Here is an 18,045-nt window from a genome sequence, read left to right on the forward strand (position 1 = left end):
ATGTCAATTAATGCAAGCACTCTTTTATTATTATTCAGCCTTTTATCTTTATGATTTATGCAATTGAGTTGTAATTTTTAAAGGTATAGTTCTAGGCTTAGATCTAGGTGACAAGATCACAAGCCGTGGAGCATCTTTTTTTTTTTTCAAGTTCAAGCATTGATTCAAGTAAGTAGGCTCTTTCAGTAGTCTTCTCTCCCCCCTCTCATTCCTTCTTCTGACTACCCTTTCTTTCTTAATTTAGGATTTTAATTTCAGTCGTTACATTATTGCTATCCCTTTCCCCCAAGGTTCATGGCTAGTGTATGTGTTGGCTTTGCCCCTCCTAGCCATAGAACCATCAATTTATTGTTTTTATTTTAATTGTCTCTCTTTCCCTAAAGTCAAGTAGAGTAACCCTTGTAAGAGTGACTCTCTGGTCAAGTAGGGAAGCTCATATTATGATGTATCCCTCGGGCTAAGTAGAGAAACATACTTGTGAGTCTCTCTCTAGCTTTCTCCCCTTTCTTTTACTTTATTTTTATTTCAGCATTTTTTTTCCTTTATTTTTTTTAATTACGTGGGTTGTTTATTTTCACTTATTTATTTATTTAATTTTAATTGCGTGGCTTACGTCTTTAAATTCTTAGATGATGAATGGTTAGGACGTTATTTTAGATACATATGTTTAGGACGGTATTTAGAATTAGATCACAATCATTAATCGGTTCACTTTCGCATTATTAAAAGAAATAAAAAAAATAAAGTGGTTGCTCTCCCTGTGTTCGACCCGTAGCTACACTAATCCGTACGCTTGCGGTTACATTTTAAATCCCATCAATTTACTTTATTTATGTTGTGGTAGAAGATTATGCGACTTATTTATTGACCAATACTCTTCTCAACAGATTTACTTAGGGGGTGTTTGGTTCGATAAATCAAATGGTGTATGTATCGGATATAGATGTCAATCTTTTGATGAACATTCTTCTGAATTGTATTTCTTGTTGAAAAATCGTTTGGTTGCCTTAAGTCTAGTACATGTTTCTTGCTGGAAAACTGTTTGGTTACTCTATATCTGTATAGTGATTCTTACTGTAAAACTATTTGGTTGTCCTAAATCTGTGTAGTGATTCTTACTGTAAAACTGTTTGGTTACCCTAATCATGTGTAGTGATTCTTCATATTAAATTGTTTAGTTAAACATAAGAGTGGTGAAGTGAAAAATTGTAACATTTTTTATTATTTTTTATTTATTTCTAAAATTTATATTTTTAAATAATTTAAAAGTGATTTATCTTTAATTAAAAAAAATATATGGTTTTTCCATTAAAAAAAAAAAATCACCCCACAATTTTGCATTGAAGCATAATTTGTAGAATGGCTCAAGTACCCACCTCTTTTGACAAAAGAAATGAGAGAGTGACGATTCTATGGTCACTGATAAAAAATTACACATTGTTGAAATGTGGACAATTGAAGAGGAATTTTTTTCCTTAAAGATGTCAATCAATCTTGTTTCAATGTGGTTTATATTTTGAAACGGTTAAATCAAAACTAAATCTGATAGGAATTAATCAAAATCAAAATCATTTTGCATTCAATTTGTCCTTACCTATTTCTATTTAGGTTTTTTTATTCAATCCACCATCGATTATATGTGATTTGTAAATTCCTCTCTAAATGAGCCCAACCAAGCGAAGCTCTAGTACAATCCAAGTTAAATATTCTTATTGTTTCAAACAGCAAATCCTTAGTTTGGAACATCCAACCCGAAAACATTCTCCTTGGTCTTACGGGTTAGTATATCGCCCTAGTACAATCCAAGACTTGACAGATACTGAGTTCTACTCCATGAAAAAAAAAATCATTTAGAAATGAAATATTTTAGTTTCTACAAGGATCAAAACAAAAGAATTATCAAAATTTACCTAAGTATACCAAGGCAAGGTCTCCTCAAAAAGCCATGGGAATATACGATATCATACTTTACCATTCATGTTTTGTTAATCTACAACATGGAAGTGATTAAAGCAAACATCACTTCCTGGATTGGGACTCTGAGTACTACTACAGCTGAGAGTTGAGACAAAGGTAATACCATAACATGAATAGAAAGATAAAAACTATATACAATGGGAAATCCAGAACATTGACACCATAACTATAAACCTATTGTACCATTGAATCATGGCATTTCCAAGATAACTAGATGCTCAGAACTTCCTGTTTCCATATGTATATCTCTAATGTTACATTACAAAAAGAATGTCTAGATTTGGTGGACATTCAAAAACTCCAAAAAGCTACAAGTTAAACTAAGGGGAAGGGAAGAACTTAATCTATATTTTACAGTATATGAGACTTGTATTGAACAAAAGATCAACTGACTTGTGTGAAAGTAAATACTAAATACAACAAGGGTGGACAAAAACTATTTAATTAGGGAAAAGTGTAGTCTGCATTATTGTCATCTATTTCCCGTCTCTTGGATCCATCCCTTTGTCCATCTTGCTCACTATTGACATTTGGAGGCGTGCAGATGTTGAGCTACCAGAAACAGAAGAATGGGAGTCTTCGGAAAACTGACTCCTGAACTATCGCATCATCAACATAAAGTTTATGAAGAGTGCAACAAAGCATTCAATGCCACATATAATAAAGAGACCAGAGAATTGTCTATGTTTTTGATGTTGCTCCAAGAGATGTTTATGTTTAAATCTACAGCACTATGTGTCTTTACTCTTCAATTCAGGAAGAATATCCTATAGAAAATAAAGGACTTACCAATCCAATGATTGGTTTCACATGTAAGATTGGGTTGATATTGGGGTTATAAGTTGTTAAGGCATAAGATTGGAGCCATTCGGTAAAAATGTACCTAATAGAACAGAAAGTAGGGGAATCATAAAAGTGCCCTGGAAAACATACTCAATGACTAATTCCCTGTTCAAAACCTAAACTTGTGAAATGGATTCAGGTAGCAAGAGTAGAGGGGCATATCTTCACAAAAATCAGAAGACAATTAGCAAAGATTAATATAATATATATTTCCAAACACCAGGGTAAGAAGGAAAATGAAACAGGGAGAAAAGTGAAGGGATCATGCATCGGTGTTTTGGAGTATCTTGCACAAGAACATTCAATTTACATTGAACTAGTAACAAATTGTTTTTTCCACTCCCAAATATTGAAGCAAAAGGAGAAATAATTCCATCCAACATGTATAGACCAATTCAAAAGGTAAAGACAACCAAATAGTTAAATCACTTCAAGGATATTTTACTGTGAACTATAAAATATGCACGAACATATCATTAGAATAAAATTAAGTAACACAGAAATTGTATGCATATTGACCTTCAATTACCATGTCGAAAACCTTTTCTTCAAATGTAAATACCACATCAAAGGAACCATCAGCAGCATTTTCCTGCCAACGTTGAGGGGCAGGCTTGATGCTCAAATTTCTCTTAAGCAGTAATGCTACACATATTGAATGTATAGGTTACTTACATAACCTGAAAGTAATGCCCCATCTGTGAACCATTTAATTATTAATACCTTGAAATTTATCTTACCCAAAGATTTCCTTTCAAGAAGCCAATGGAATTCAAAGCATCATGTGCCAGGTCTAAGAAAGAAATACTCAGCATCAGACCAGCAGCAAAACCCTGCATGCAGAAATTGTTAGTATGCAGAAAATTTATTGTTGTAGCTTTGCTTTTCAGAATCAGAGGACCCATGAAGGATCACACACCATGGTAAAAACTAATTTACCATATATTTCCATGAGCATTCTAGATAAACAGACATCCAATCTGTTACTTTCCAATAAAACTCATAATACCTACTTACAGAAGCTTACCAATCACCAGCTGATCAGTTTAAAGGAGAGAGTTCAAAAATCGAGTCACTATTACATCACCAAAATAAGCATTTCAAATGTTTGTCATAAATTGTCTAGTTAATATTTACTTATGTTTTGAAACAACACACTAATCATAAATAAATAAAGCGACATGTCCTCAATCTTGACCACCATCTTCGATATTCTTCATATAGTGTTCAAACACCTTAGGCTTATCTGCCTCATTAGAATTCAAGAAGATGGGAGCCAATTCCTTATGTTGCATGAAGAGTTGTTTAGCACACAATTTTTTATCAAACTCAACTCCTGTAAGTGCATCAATCTCAATACATAAGTTTTTTGCAAATTCCTTTTGGGGGTCTTGCTTGGCCATCTCCACAATTGCATTGGCTATCACCTTCAAAGGACTACTAACCTTCTCTACACCTCCTTTCTTCTTCTTCTTCTCTTTACTTGTTACCCCTAAACTAGGCCTGCCACGGGAACGACTACTACTTGCATTGGGAGTATAATGGGCACTTTCACCAACATTATCATCAATAGCATCATAATTGTCCAAGCTAATTTCTTCATCAATTGGTACTGGAATGTAAGGCTGGTCCTCATTGATTGCATCAGATGGGTGTGAAGATCCAGCCCCGGTAGCAATTTCATTACGCAGCCATTCAACCATTTGTAGGTGAATGGGAAGCACTCTATGCTCTTTCCAAAATCTTTGCTCTTTTTTCTAAAAAAAAAAAAAATGATAATTAACTCTTGGATTGTCAGAATAGTAAACTGTTAACTTTACTTTTAGTATAACTTTCTAACAATCTAGAAATAATGCATCAAACATTTAATTAACCTTGAATTCATTCCACATATGTTGGGGTGCATCAAACCGCTTCTCATGGTCATTCCAACCCATTCCACTATTTTTTTGCAAGTCAACGAACGAGTTCAACCTTGCTTTCCATATCCTGTAGTGATTGCGGCACTGTTCCTAGTCATATTTCATATGAGATCTATCATATAATTCAGTTAAGACTACTTGAAATTGTTCTTTTTTCAACATATTATCTCCATTCTTTCCCTTTTATTGTTGATGTAGAAAACGCTCCAGAAAGTAGTGAGATATCTCAGAAGGCCATGTAGCAATTTTTGAGTTAGAACCCTCAACTGCGTCCATCTTTGCTACAATGAATCCTGATATCAAATATTCAGCCCCCCCCCTAAAAAAAAAGAGGAAATAACTGTAACCATAAAAAAATAGCATAATATTCCAAAGAATGCATATTAATAGTGAAACCATGAACTGGAAAAGCCATTACAAGCCAAAACACACAAAACATATTCATGTAGTTCAAATTACAAAATCTTAAAATGAAACCAAGTCTAGTTCAAGTAGTTAGGACAAAAGATAAATGGATTCAGTCTGTATCTTCTTATGATTCATATGAAGAATCATGCATTTCTTCATCTGAATCAGCTCCTGCCATCCAATCATTCCACATATAATCAGCCATCTCCTCTTGGAATTGATCTTGATCAAAGTTATCATCTTCATCATCAACGTTAGAATCCTCATCACTATGTTCATCATTGTCTTCTGCTTCTTCATTAGTATTCTCATCTGTAACTGCATTCTCCTGTTGAAGCCATTCCTCTTCTTCTTGAACACTATTTTGGGTAAGGATATGATTGTATATCATAACACAAGCTTGTATAATCCTAGCCTGAGTCTTAAAAGGATACTTTGGTTGGGTTTTCAAAATCTTGAATCTTGACTTCAACAGTCCGAAAGCCCGCTCAATCATGTTATGTAATATTGAATGACACAAGTTGAACAATTCTTTCTTGTCGGCAGGTGAAACATTCGAATTTCTCCACTCTTTCAAGTGGTATTGAACGTTATGGTTGGGTCTTAAGAATCCCTTATGGTTTGCAAACCCTGCATCTACAAGATAAAATTTACCTCTAGGAACTGGTAGCTTTGCCTCACCTTCTCTGTGAATGGCATCATCTAATATTCGTGAATCAAATGTTGATCCTTCCCAACCAGAAAGTATATATGTGAACTTCATATCAAAATCACAATCTGCTAGGATATTTTGCGATATATTTCCCTTCCTATTGTGAAATGTCTGGTGTTGAGCAATTGGCACCCATGTAGGGATATGCGATCCATCTATGGCTCTAATGCAATCCTTGAAATATGGATAAAAGCTCCTATGGTTACCTGATATTCGCTTATGTGTTATGGTACTTGGAGGCTTCAACAATACTGGGTACAGTTTGAGAACTGATCCCAAAACACAATTGAAATACCGACCGATAGTTTCACTTGAATGCCCAAATAAATGTAAGAGGACGCGGTTCTTAGCATTGTGACTGATTGCATATAAAAAAATAACAACTTGTTCCTCCACTTGAACGTTAATTGTATCATACAGAAGACCCTTGGCGCACATCACTTGATATAGGTCAAATAACGCTTTTCGACTCATTTTTATCATGTTTCGACATGTCTTGTCAGTATGTCCAATGATTCGTTATGTCTCAAAGGAGCCACGTCGAGTCTCATTACGATAAGGTTGTTTACATAGAAACAATTTCTTATTCTATTCCACTACTATAACAACTGCAGTAGCCGCAATTATTATTACTTTCTTGCACCTCTGATAATACTCATTCTATTCATCATCACTATCCATTTTTTACGTAAATCTACAATTTAGAATTAAACAAGCACTTTAGAAAACCAATAATGTATTCATATGTATTCAAATAAGAGAAATCAAAACTATTAAAAGAAAGAAAGAACGAATTAAAAATTTCAGGCTTCCAGACAAAAGAATTCAAATGAAATGCTTATGAATATAATAAATGATGTATCTTAGAAATTGAAGCATAATGAGGATCAACAATAATAAGGAGCTACTGTCCGTCTCATCTGTGGTCATCTAGCCTTGTTCAAATTTTCCCAGAAGGGTTTCATCAACAGGGAGACAGCTTGGAAGGAGACACAAAGAAGGAAATCTACACCAGAGCCAATCCCCAAAATCACAAGTGAATGCAAAGAGGCTGAATGAATGCTTTCCTTTTAATTTCTACCACTATTGTTTTGTCCTTTCAGGGAGGTGTTCGATATAGATGCAAAAGAAATCCTGATTTTCTATAATAGATCTTGGAATTTGGATCTGAATTATTACTGTGGAAGATATATCTACTGGTTAATTGGCAGACAGGCATTGTACACTGCAAGAACTATATCATAACAGTTCCATGGATGCAAGTGCAGGGAACAGATATGTCAGAGCAGAGGCAAGAGAAGAGAATCAACCAAAACCACCTCACTGAATAATCAAAATACAGGAGGAGAGGAATTCAATGGTGATTTGCTCCACAATAGGAATTGGATTTCTGGGAAAATTCTGGGCCAATTTGAAAAGGAAAAACATTTAGTTAGATCATGGGAGAAAACATTTTAGGCAAAATAAAAGATGTAATAAATGATGGTGTGGGAAAGCCAAAACGAAAGGAAAATATTAATGGTGGACAATTCAATCAAAAGAAATCTAGTGTTTCTGGACGCTGAGATGTGAAAGTGACCACAATGAAACCAGCCAAAAAAAAAAAAAAATTTGCCTTTCAAATTGCAAGTCCTGCTAACCAAAATTCCCCTTCATAAGTACTATTTCCATAGGCCCATAGAAACTCATCCTTTTAAAACCCTGACTATTTAATCCTCCTCTTACAGCAGATACATAGCTCTCATACCTTGTTTCCTTCAGTAGATTAAACCATATAATGAGAATCCCACCACTAACAGATACCCTTTTCTTCATGAGCTGACAAACAAACTGTATAAGTCAAATAATTTCCTTCAGAAACACATATACTAACACCAACCACCATAATCCCCACCGCAAGATAATCATCTTTTTCCTCTGATAAAGACCTTTACAGTAGAACCCACGTCATGATAGCAGACCTGATTAACTGATCCTCATGAACCAAGTCCAAAATGCAAGACAAACATAGAAAGGGAGAGAGAGGAGGAGGATAATACCAAATCCAAATTTGTAGAGTCGCCTGCTGGCTGAAGCAAACGTCGTTGGTGGGAGGGCAGGCGAACCAGAGAGCAGATCACTTCAATCGCCACTGCTACATATCCATGAACAGATCATATGTAGTCGGAGTTAAAAAACCTAAAAATAATGCTTACAACACAATGAAAAGAGAGAGCCGTAGGTTCTGGTTTTAAGAACCTAACCTTACAACTCAATGAAAACACAATAGAGAGCCGTAGACAGAGAAGCGAGAGAGAGAGAGAGAGAGAGAGAGAGAGAGAGAGAGAGAGAGAGAGAGAGAGAGGTTATAGTTTTAAAAACCTAACCCTACAACTCCATGAAATCGAAATAAACTCCATGAAATCAAAATAGAGAGCTTCTGGTTTTAAAAACCTAACCCTACAACTCCATGAAAGAGCTTCTGGTTTTAAAACCTAACCCTACAACTCCATGAAATCAAAATAGAGAGCTTTTGATTTTAAAAACCTAAACCTAAAACTCTAGAGAGAGAGAGAGAGAGAGAGAGAGAGAGAGAGAGAGAGAGTTGAGAGTCGCCGGTGAGACTGTCGCGGTTTGAGAGGTCGTAAATCACAGAGGTCATGGGTAATGTTGCAGTTTGAGAGGTCGCGGGTTGAAATGTTGGCTTCCGTGGAGAATGTCTTTCCGTTATCTCCTTTTATATTAGATGGTAAAACCGTTGCTCAAATCTGAGTTTAAGTGTTGAGGTAAACTCAGATTTGGAACATATCTTTTGTAATATAGTCATTCATGGAAAGTAGGATGCTCACTTATAAGGGTCATTCTCCAAAAATTAAGAATTATCATTCTAAAGAATATCATCCCAAAGATTTACCAAACCAAACACCCCCTTAAACTAGCCTTGCAAGAACTCTCAGAGAGGGCAGAGTAGGCAAGAGAGAGGGAGTTTATGGTCAATAAATGGTTAATACTTGATCGGCAGAGGCCGTACCTGCTTGGGTGGCTAGCAGCCATGGGGCTACTAGAGTAGCTTCGACATGACTGAAGAGAGGAAGCTTGCGTCTTCATCACAGGGTGGTGTTTCAGTCTCTGCGGTTTTTTGTGGATACGGTAAAGAGAATCAAATCAATGAGACAAAAAAAGCAAAACCAAGATCTCCAAATAGTTTTTAGCAAAAAAAAAAAATAAAAAAAAATTCTCCCAATGGCCAACTCACGAGACGATGATGAAAACCATCAATTCCACTTTACCCATTTTTGAATCTTTGATACAGGTTCCTAATCCAGGGCTACGAAAGAGAGACCCAAACTCTTGTCGAAATCCCCAAAATGCTCTCAACGTTCTTTTTTATTGCCTGATACCGTATCTCACGACTCACATGCTATCACAAGTACTATTTACCCTAGCACCTAACCAATCAGGGGCCTTTTCAAGGCATCTAAGTGAGAGATATATAATCTATTTTTGGAGCCCTATTTTCACATGAGAGCATCCCCAAGACCCCAACCGATGTAGATGTCGGAGGGAAGAGCTCCGCCTCTCTTTCATTCCTGTGAGACTTTGAAGCTTTGCCATTGAAGTGTCCAACCAAATCCCTGCAAAACAAGAGGAAGATTAGTAAATACACGAGACCAGGAAGTTCTCTCTAGTACCTGAAGGAGCTCTAGCAGCAAATAGGTCAGCCTTGAAGAGGTAATACACTTCAGGCCTTTCACTTAGATTTTTTTGGTTCTTCATGATACTGTTGCAATGAGTTTCTTTATAATCCCTCTGTTCTTACCTCATTGCATTAGGTAAGAAACCCCTCAAGCCCCAAAATATTCCCATATTCCAAGCATCCATAGCATAATTTTTATTTTCCTATTGTTTTTCTAGTTTTCGTTTTCTACCTCCGTCTATTTTTTCCCCATCAATTTTTACTCATTTCATTCCATTATATAAGGGAACCAACTTGAGCAGAGGTTCTTCTCTATTTAGGGAAGTTTTCCTTTCTTTTGTAGTCATTAATGGGCTGGTCATCTTTAATTTCTTTTTAATTCCATAGAGAATCTTAGTTATGTTACCCGTTTACCCGTAAGCCTTCATTTATGCCTTTATTTTCTTATCATGGAGTGAGCCAGGCTGGAGTGGCTCACCTAATGCAATGTTAGGCCACTGTTACCACCAAATCTCCAGCACAATCAGTCGAGAGGGCTGGGTCGGTCAGGAAAAGAGTTCAGTCCTTGCACTTGTTAGCATTATTTTTCTATTTCTTGCCATTAACTCCTTGATTATGTAGTTAAGTTAAGCTGTTGTTATGTTTCTCATGGCTAGCTTTAGGAATACAAGGCTTGGATTCATTTCTGTTATGCTGTTAATCTCACTTGTATATGATGTAATGATGTATCAATATGTCTTGGGATGTACACTAAGTTTAGATTCACCCATGCCATTTGTAGTGGTTCATAAAATGCATTTGATGATATCTTTGCCTTTAATGCCACTTTCTTTTGTGCTATCTTTGTGTTCCCAAATGCCATTAGTGTTATATGTTATTTGGGTGCATTTGGTGTCATGTTTGGGGTGATTCTTCATTTTCAATGGCTAAAGAGTGAACATGAAATGAATTGGATAGGTAGCAAATGGATTTAATTTTTTGATGATACGTTTTGATTGAGAACTTGCTATTCCTCTTTGGATTTATGACTTGTCAGTTTTCATCTGTTGTGGTTGCATGTTCAATCAGAGTTCCTAGCTAAATTACTCCTTTTCCTCTTTTTTTTGTCCTTTGATGGTTGAATCTCATGGTTTCCTTGTTGAATAAATGTTGTCCCATACTGCCCTTTGTTTCAGGTTGTAGTCGTTAGACTTTGTCCATTTTAATTCAATAAAAACTGGTTGCTGGTGTCTTCTTTCCCTTATGTTCTCATACATTAATCCTTGAGGCATGTCTAATAATTTTTTCCTGTGGAAGCACACATTTCTCTGAGGTCTGAGTTTCCTTTGAGTTCAGAATGTTGTCGATAATATAGTGCAATTACATTCTTTGTGTTATTCTTAGTTAGCTTTACACAATCTTCTTCATTGCCATGCATGTGTTTTAAGTCATTGAATTGGCTTTGACATGTGCTATATCATATTATGAAGTGATTGGTTCCCTTTGGAAATAAGATGGTAAGTTTGTTTCGAACTTAGGCTGATGCACCTTGCTATCAATTTGGTAATAGTACTGTTTTGATACATGTTTTATAATATGTGTTACTAACCAATCTTCATGGTCTTCTTATCCTTCAATTGAGTTCCATCGCTACTATCTCATCTCTTTTTATTTATATTTTAATTTAATTCATTTTTCGGATGATTATACCTAGGGGGCAGGATGAGGCGATGGGATGTCCAGCTCATCACTTCCTTGTATTGTTCTCCTATTTTTCTTTGATTTTCCTTTGCTCTTCGTGTATATGCTTGGATGGATGGAGTAACATGATTCCAATTTATTACGTCCTTTAGTCGGACCTCACATGGCATGCCATTATTTTGAAAATTGGCTAATTTTGTATATTATTTCCATTGATAGTCTTGTTATATCTCATGAATCATTTAGAATCAGTTTGATTTATTTCCTTGTTTAGAGTAGTTTCTATTTCATTTGATTTCCATATGTCTTTTGCTTTTCTATAAATTGGTCGTAACTGATGGAGAAATCAGATTTAATGGTTGAACGAGGAATTGGTTTTTGAGCTCTATGTGAGTGTGCAAAGTTGTGTTTCCCCTTTCCCTTGCTACTTTGATCTCTTCCTAGGTTCCCTCTTCCTCCTAACCATCCCTCCCATCACTTGTAGGAAGGATGTTGTAGTTGACTGTAGAGTTCAGTGTTCTCTTTGAATCTTTCAAACTCAATTGCTTACTCTTTTTTCATTTGACATTTGTTGCATTGCATACACTTTGGACTTATCTAATACGTCTCCAGTACAGTTTCCAGGGTAATATTAACTATTTCTCCCTCATTGGAAGTCCTTGAAATGTTCAGTAAGTGTGGGGCTAGTTTTCATCCCTTTCACAAATCTATCTAGAAATTCTTCATCATATGCTACCTTCATATTGCAATAAAAGAGTTTGACCAACTTCGGATTGCACATTTTCCTAACAATTCAATATAGTATTCCAACCTATAGTTTCAAATAAATTACCAAAATGGAAATTGCTCAAATGGCTATGGACCATAAACCTACCGAAACATATTTGGCAGTTCTCATAAACCATCCAAAGCTCTTCAACCATTCTTGTCACAAAAAGCACATCTATGGTTATGCCTGGTTCTTAATTTTCTATTTGAGGTTGAGGATGCAACTTTCTTCTTGTTTTTGAAACCACAAAATGGACAAGGGGAGGAGGTTGAAGGAGGAGGAATGGAATCTTAGGGTCATTTGTGAACTTAAGAGGAATGCGGAAGAATGAAGGAGAATCAATTGTTTGGTTTGGATAAAATTAGATTAGAATGAGAAAATCGTGCCTTGGGTTTTGAACCCATTCATGCCAATTAATTGCTAACTGATTTGGCTAACCAATTTCTCAACCTAGTAGTCTGGCTTGTAGTTGGTAGAACATAAACTAAGCAAAGAAAAATAGAGTGAAGGAGATCAGCAATAATAAATACAAGCAACACTAAAACAAACTAATGAATAAAAAAGCAGACAAAATCCACCATTTAAGGATTACGTGTGTTTGAAGGATCCCAACACAGAGTTATCCCCTTTAGTAATAATTATCCTCTTTTATAGGTTTGTTGAAAATATCAGCAAACTGGTTTTTGGTTATGCTAAATTTGATATTCACATCACCTTTACATACATGATTTTTAATGAAATGATATCACATAATATGGGCACATTTAAAATTTTTTAACCGAAGTCCTAAAAAATTTGTTCTGTCCATAGGAATTGAGGACATCTTACGGCTACAATGTTCTCAGCATTAGCCTTAGAAGTAGATAAGGTTATTGAGTTTTTCCTTTTTCCTCTACCATAAGACTCGGGAATTTCCTTGGAAATAACTAGTTTCAATAGTACTTTTGAATTTTCTTCCACATCTTGCAAATTATCATTTCAGTACCTAACTTAGTCAAATGTAGTATCTTTATGTAGTATCTTTAGGATACCACAGTCAAAGGTTGGTAGTACTTATCAAATATTTGAAAGTTCTTTTCAGTCTTTAAATGTGATTCTTCAAGGACTAATTGAAATCTAACATAAATATGAGCAAGCATACATGGTTCCTCTAGAGAACTAACTCGAGCAATAATAGTCATTCAATCTCCTTTGACTAAAATATTGTCAAAGCCTCCTCTTTGAGAAAACGCCAGCCCAAAATGAAATGTGCAAGGAAAACCCATTAATTAATCTTGTTACTCCCCCATCCTGGATAGCCTTGGTTTACCAATAATATCCATCAATTGTTAGGATTGGGGTGGGAAGGGAAGTAATTTCTCCCTACCATTCATATTTCCTAAATAAAAAATTTACTATTTTATTGAAATTCAGATCTCTCTCATATAAGCAATAGTATAACATTCATGGTTGTGTTAGTTTTTGCCTTATTTGGTTAAGTTATTTCTTGTCCATATTTCTTTTATCTATTTTAACAGTTTTTAAATTACTTAGTACCTTGTTTGTATGTTCTTGAAAACATTTGTTTTATTGATGATGGTTTAACTTTTCAAATTCATCATGTATGTTGAGCTTCATATATCGCATATTAGTTTATTTCTTTAGAGATCTTATCATCCGACTTATTTTTTTAGATACTTGTTGAAGCTTATTAGAGAATCAATGCAATCTCGGTGGACTATTCAATTTCCTTGGAATGGGTGGTCTCGGCAACTTGGTAAGCCCATAAAATCTTTGATTTATCTATGCTTTTGGTAATGATTTTTTTTTTTTTTGTGACTGGAAAATAGCATAGTACAGCATAATAACAATTTTGTATAACCTAAAGGGGACCTGAAAAAAGAGAAACAAAACAACTAACAAAAGGGTGATAACGTCAAAAGTGAAAATGTGCAAATTATAATGGAGAATTTGATTGTCCTATATTTTACATGGGTATGTTTGTAACCAAACTAAATATGTCCCTATAGACAACATGGCATGTTCGGAGGGATGAGGAGCCTTATATGTGTGGGTGGTGTTGCGGAAGGGGGAAGGAAGAAGTCAACACCTATTTTCGGGGATCTAGGGTCTAGGCCTCACGTGCTCTTCCTCAACTTAAAATTGTCTTTGTTCTTGGTTTACTCCATTAGACAAAGCTAGTCTTTAATCGTAAAATTTAGGTCAAGTGTGAGGTTATGTTTAGGGAAGGTGTTAGACATGCCAACCTGCATGGTTAAAAACAAGTCTTCTGCACTTGGCATTCTAATTAGGAAATGAAATGTTGTAAAGTCCTAAAGCACACAAACATGTAGCACTCCAAAGTGGAAAGCATATCACTACAAGTAAAGAAATACTCACATGATACTAGTTCCATTATACATTAGTGTATAGAAAAGTAAACAAAACCTACCAAAATATAATCAAATTGAAGGGGGAAAGTTAAAAAACTTTACTCCAGCTGTGTTGCTAATGAAAGGTTAGTATAGTAATATACATGTGCTAAAAATGCAAACACACCAAAACAGTAGATATGTTAAGGGGGGAGAGGTTCCCTTTGCAGCACGTGTATTTTAGGCCTTGAAGGGACGGTATTATAAGGAAACCTTGAAATAAGGGGATATGTAAGTCACATATTCTTTAGAAAGTTGAATGAAAATGTATTGACTTAGGCTCTTTTTGGTATGGTTTCTATTTGTATTTATCTGATTTCTATTTTTATAGGTTTTTGGTATAATTTATAACGCTTGTTTCCATTTAGAAGAAATTACACTCTCCTCCCTGTACTTTGCCTTAATACCACTTTTCCCTCACATACTTAGAAAAATACCACTCCCCTTCCCTAAATTTTAAAGATTCCATTAATCGTACCCATTCCATTAGAGAACCTTGTTTAGTGATGCCATCAACCTTAGTATATGTTATATAATCCCCAAATTACCCTTTCGTGATGTGAAATAACAAGACTGACCTTTAGAGCCCAAAAAGGGGTCATTGTTTTTGTGTTGACAGTCTGAAACCCTTCTCTAATTGAAGCTCACCTCATGGAAACCTCACAGAAACCCTAGATATCATCATTCTCTACCTTTATCACCGTCTTGACGTTGCTGCAATAGCCTCCACTATTACCATCATCTTTGTGTGGACTATTTGAAACCCTTATTTCGTTGAAGCCCACCTCACAAAAACCCTAGATATCACCATTCTCTACTTAGATTGCCGTCATGACGTTGGAAAGCCTCCAACTATCGCCATTCTCTGCTAATATCATCGAAATTAGAGTCTGCAACTCTCCACAGGGAAGCTAGTCTTTGCCCCTTTTTCCCATTTCTCTCATGGTGAAGCCATCTATGTTGCAAACTTGCAATATTGTAGACTAGGGGTTAATTTTCATCTTCAACGATAAAAGCTAGAAAAATTTCATGAAGATGAAAATGGGAAACCTTACCCAAGCAAGCCTATGTGTGATATCGTTATCTTCCACTTTGAATTCTGGTCTCCACCTCTGGAACCGCAAGAGCTGTCCCTCTACTCTGATTGGACCTCTCTTCCAAATACTTGTCATGTCGGCTTCCGATTGAAAGCGGAAGAGAACAAATCCCTTCCCAAGAGATTTCAGAATTACTTCCTCCTACAACGCCCACACAGATGTCACCTTCGATCTGAGAGTGTCCATGGTAATATATCGGAAATTAGCCCTCCCAAGGAGAGCAAATCTGTGCTTGGCAAGCTGCCTGACATATGCTGCTTGTGGGATTCTAATACTTGTCAGATTGCCAACCCTTGTTGGTGAAGGTAGGTTATCAATTGACGGCAAGGAAGTAGCCTCCACCACCGATTGATTCAAACCCCCAACCACAGTTGCATATGATAATGGCCTTGATGCATCAAGCATATGCCTCTCAATATCTTCCAACTCCATAGGCAGGGATGAGGAGTTCCTTCTCGGATTCAGATGTGACTCTACAAGAAGAAAAGGGTCTTCCCACCTACCAAAGCCTCCTTCACCCTCTAAAACTCGACTGTCATGGTCACCAATTCCGTGTTCTCTGCAAGTTCCATTTCCTTATTCTCTCCAATTTTGTTTCTTTATTTCTTTGCTTTATTTAATGTATGGGCTAGGTTTAAACAGTTTGGTTTGATTTTCACCATTTCTATCATGTCCTAACAAACACCCATACTTACATTTTTCACAACGCGTGCATTTGCATGTTTGTTTTTGCTAGAATATATATATATATATATATATATACTAGCAAAATTACACGTGCAAATGCACATGTGGGTATACGTTGGAGAGAGAGAGAGAGAAAGAGTTGTTTAAATTCATATTAACTGCATTTTATCCTCTAATAAATATCATTACTATCACAATTAACCTAAATTATTACATAAATGCTATAATCATCCATGCCACCATAACAAAGAATTATGGAAATTTCATTACCATTCCACTTTTCTAAAATAATTATGAAAATGTTGTTACACAAGTAATCTATTCGATTCCGTTCCATGAGAATGATCTTTGATTGTTGACATATCATGGATGCCATTGTTTTGTGTGGGTGATTGCCTTAACTGGATTATGTTATGAATGGTTGGAAAATAAATACACAAAATGAAAAGAGATATTAATATTAAAAAAAAAAAAAACAGACAATGAGAGAGACAGAGAGAGAAACTGAGATTGAAATTAAATGGTCTATCATCGTGCAGGCAAGAACACAGTAGAAGAATAGAAAATGGCACCAGATAGTGGTGCAGGTAAAAGAATAGACAAGAAGGTGAGAAAACGAACCTTTATATGAGAATAGGACAAAAAAACTGGCTTGTTATTCTCTTACAAGAAACTATGTTAATTTTCAGTTTCACAAGAGTCCTCTAGATCTGTCTCTATGGCTGCGTTATGAGAATCCAATGGAATAGCTATTCATTCATCCACTAAATAATCAGTTCTCAATATAATAAAAGACGAAAACTTAATGATAATTGGTACAGATGAAAGACGCTCAAAGTAATTACTAATTCTAACAGTGCCAATAGAATGCAAAAGGAATAGATTAACATTTCTCTCTTTTGAACGAAGAGGGTGATTGCTAATATATGAAGAGTTTTGATCCTGTTTTTGTCACCTGCAAAGGCTAGACTTTTGATCAAACATTTGATATTAAACCTATTAAATGCTCAGGTGACACATGGCAAATCAACAAGTGGAAATAAAAGAATATTGTTTCTCCACACTTCATACAAAAATCAGAAGTGTAACTTAAGGGTTCCCTTATGTCCTCCCTTCTTCATCGGTAATAAGGTTCCCTTACATTCCCTAAACTTTAAAAATGATTGAAATATAAAAATAAAGATAAATAGAAGGGTACCAATTATATTAAATTTATAAAAAAAATATATAAAATAAAAGAGAAATATTAGAGAAAAAATATGTTATTTAAATAAAAGGATGGGATAAAGTAGTCAAGTGAAAGATTTGTCACTTCGTGCTTTTATATAATAGTATGATATAAATGATGTTGAAATCTAGACCACGAACTCTATCACATGTAAAACTAGACCACGCACTCTATCCAATTTCCTTTCTTCTGTTAACATTGAAATCTTGATGAAAGACGAGCCTACCATTTATCTTAAAGATTAGGATCTTAAGCTCAACTAAAATGTCTTTTATCCTAACTTTATTTGATTATTGAAATTGTTGATGTAGAAGAATATTTTTCAGTAATTTGCATTACTTTTGCACCACTCTTTATTCTTTGTAGGGAAATAGTTTAATTTTTAATTTTTTTTTTTTTGGTAAAAGAACATTTTAATTCTAACCTTATATTTTTGAATTGGTACCTAAGTCCTATAAAAAAAAATGAAAAAGAATGGATACCTAGGGACTTGTGGAAGAGCTTTGCACAACCAAAAGAGAAAATCCAAAGTGATAAAAATTTATATATCTTCTTGGAGAACTGTATATAGGATGTTTGCTTGAGAACAGATCAGGTTCACGTACGAGAATAATCTTGCATGCTCCTGATCCATG

At 35.3% G+C, this 18,045-nt stretch overlaps 3 protein-coding genes across 18 annotated transcripts in view; 1 reads left to right on the forward strand and 2 right to left on the reverse strand.

Annotated features, from left to right (window-relative positions):
• Nucleotides 1-2,188: 2,188 nt before the first annotated feature.
• On the reverse strand, nucleotides 2,189-7,894 carry LOC122088907 (putative nuclease HARBI1). Of its 5 annotated transcripts, XM_042658272.1 has the most exons (3): nucleotides 3,544-7,894; nucleotides 3,340-3,465; nucleotides 2,189-2,497 (listed from the first exon to the last, which is right to left on the reverse strand). In XM_042658272.1, exon 1 carries the CDS (start codon nucleotides 6,343-6,345, stop codon nucleotides 5,275-5,277), a length of 1,071 nt encoding a protein of 356 aa, XP_042514206.1. In that variant the 5' UTR covers nucleotides 6,346-7,894; the 3' UTR covers nucleotides 2,189-2,497; nucleotides 3,340-3,465; nucleotides 3,544-5,274. The 5 variants fall into 5 exon arrangements, with proteins under 5 accessions (XP_042514206.1, XP_042514207.1, XP_042514205.1 ...); XM_042658273.1 differs by lacking the exon at nucleotides 3,340-3,465 and having other exon boundaries at nucleotides 3,561-7,894; XM_042658271.1 differs by having other exon boundaries at nucleotides 2,189-3,465; nucleotides 3,561-7,894.
• On the reverse strand, nucleotides 2,189-8,941 carry LOC122088910. Its single transcript, XM_042658287.1, has 3 exons — nucleotides 8,873-8,941; nucleotides 7,902-7,993; nucleotides 2,189-4,577 (listed from the first exon to the last, which is right to left on the reverse strand). Exon 3 carries the CDS (start codon nucleotides 4,521-4,523, stop codon nucleotides 4,008-4,010), a length of 516 nt encoding a protein of 171 aa, XP_042514221.1. The 5' UTR covers nucleotides 4,524-4,577; nucleotides 7,902-7,993; nucleotides 8,873-8,941; the 3' UTR covers nucleotides 2,189-4,007.
• Nucleotides 8,942-9,170: 229 nt separating this feature from the next.
• The window catches only part of LOC122088908, a 32,649-nt gene continuing 23,774 nt past the window's right edge, over nucleotides 9,171-18,045 (forward strand). For 2 of the 12 annotated variants that reach the window (XM_042658276.1, XM_042658280.1), the window contains exons 1-3: nucleotides 9,179-9,573; nucleotides 11,232-11,274; nucleotides 13,661-13,743. Coding sequence is in view for 4 of the 12 variants with exons in the window: in XM_042658280.1 (XP_042514214.1) it covers nucleotides 13,723-13,743 (21 nt within the window). In the remaining 8 variants the exon portion in view is untranslated. Of the gene's footprint in view, nucleotides 9,574-11,231; nucleotides 11,275-13,660; nucleotides 13,744-18,045 lie in introns of all 12 variants that reach the window. The other 10 variants (XM_042658278.1, XM_042658286.1, XM_042658275.1 and 7 more) reach the window with 9 other exon arrangements.

Source organism: Macadamia integrifolia, chromosome 9, assembly GCF_013358625.1.
Source record: "Macadamia integrifolia cultivar HAES 741 chromosome 9, SCU_Mint_v3, whole genome shotgun sequence".
Lineage (NCBI taxonomy): Eukaryota > Viridiplantae > Streptophyta > Magnoliopsida > Proteales > Proteaceae > Macadamia > Macadamia integrifolia.

Bases quoted from the DNA above. Each gene is read 5' to 3' on its own strand.
- LOC122088910 (XM_042658287.1), bottom strand. From the start codon at position 4,523: ATGGTTGAATGGCTGCGTAATGAAATTGCTACCGGGGCTGGATCTTCA.
- LOC122088907 (XM_042658273.1), bottom strand. From the start codon at position 6,345: ATGATAAAAATGAGTCGAAAAGCGTTATTTGACCTATATCAAGTGATG.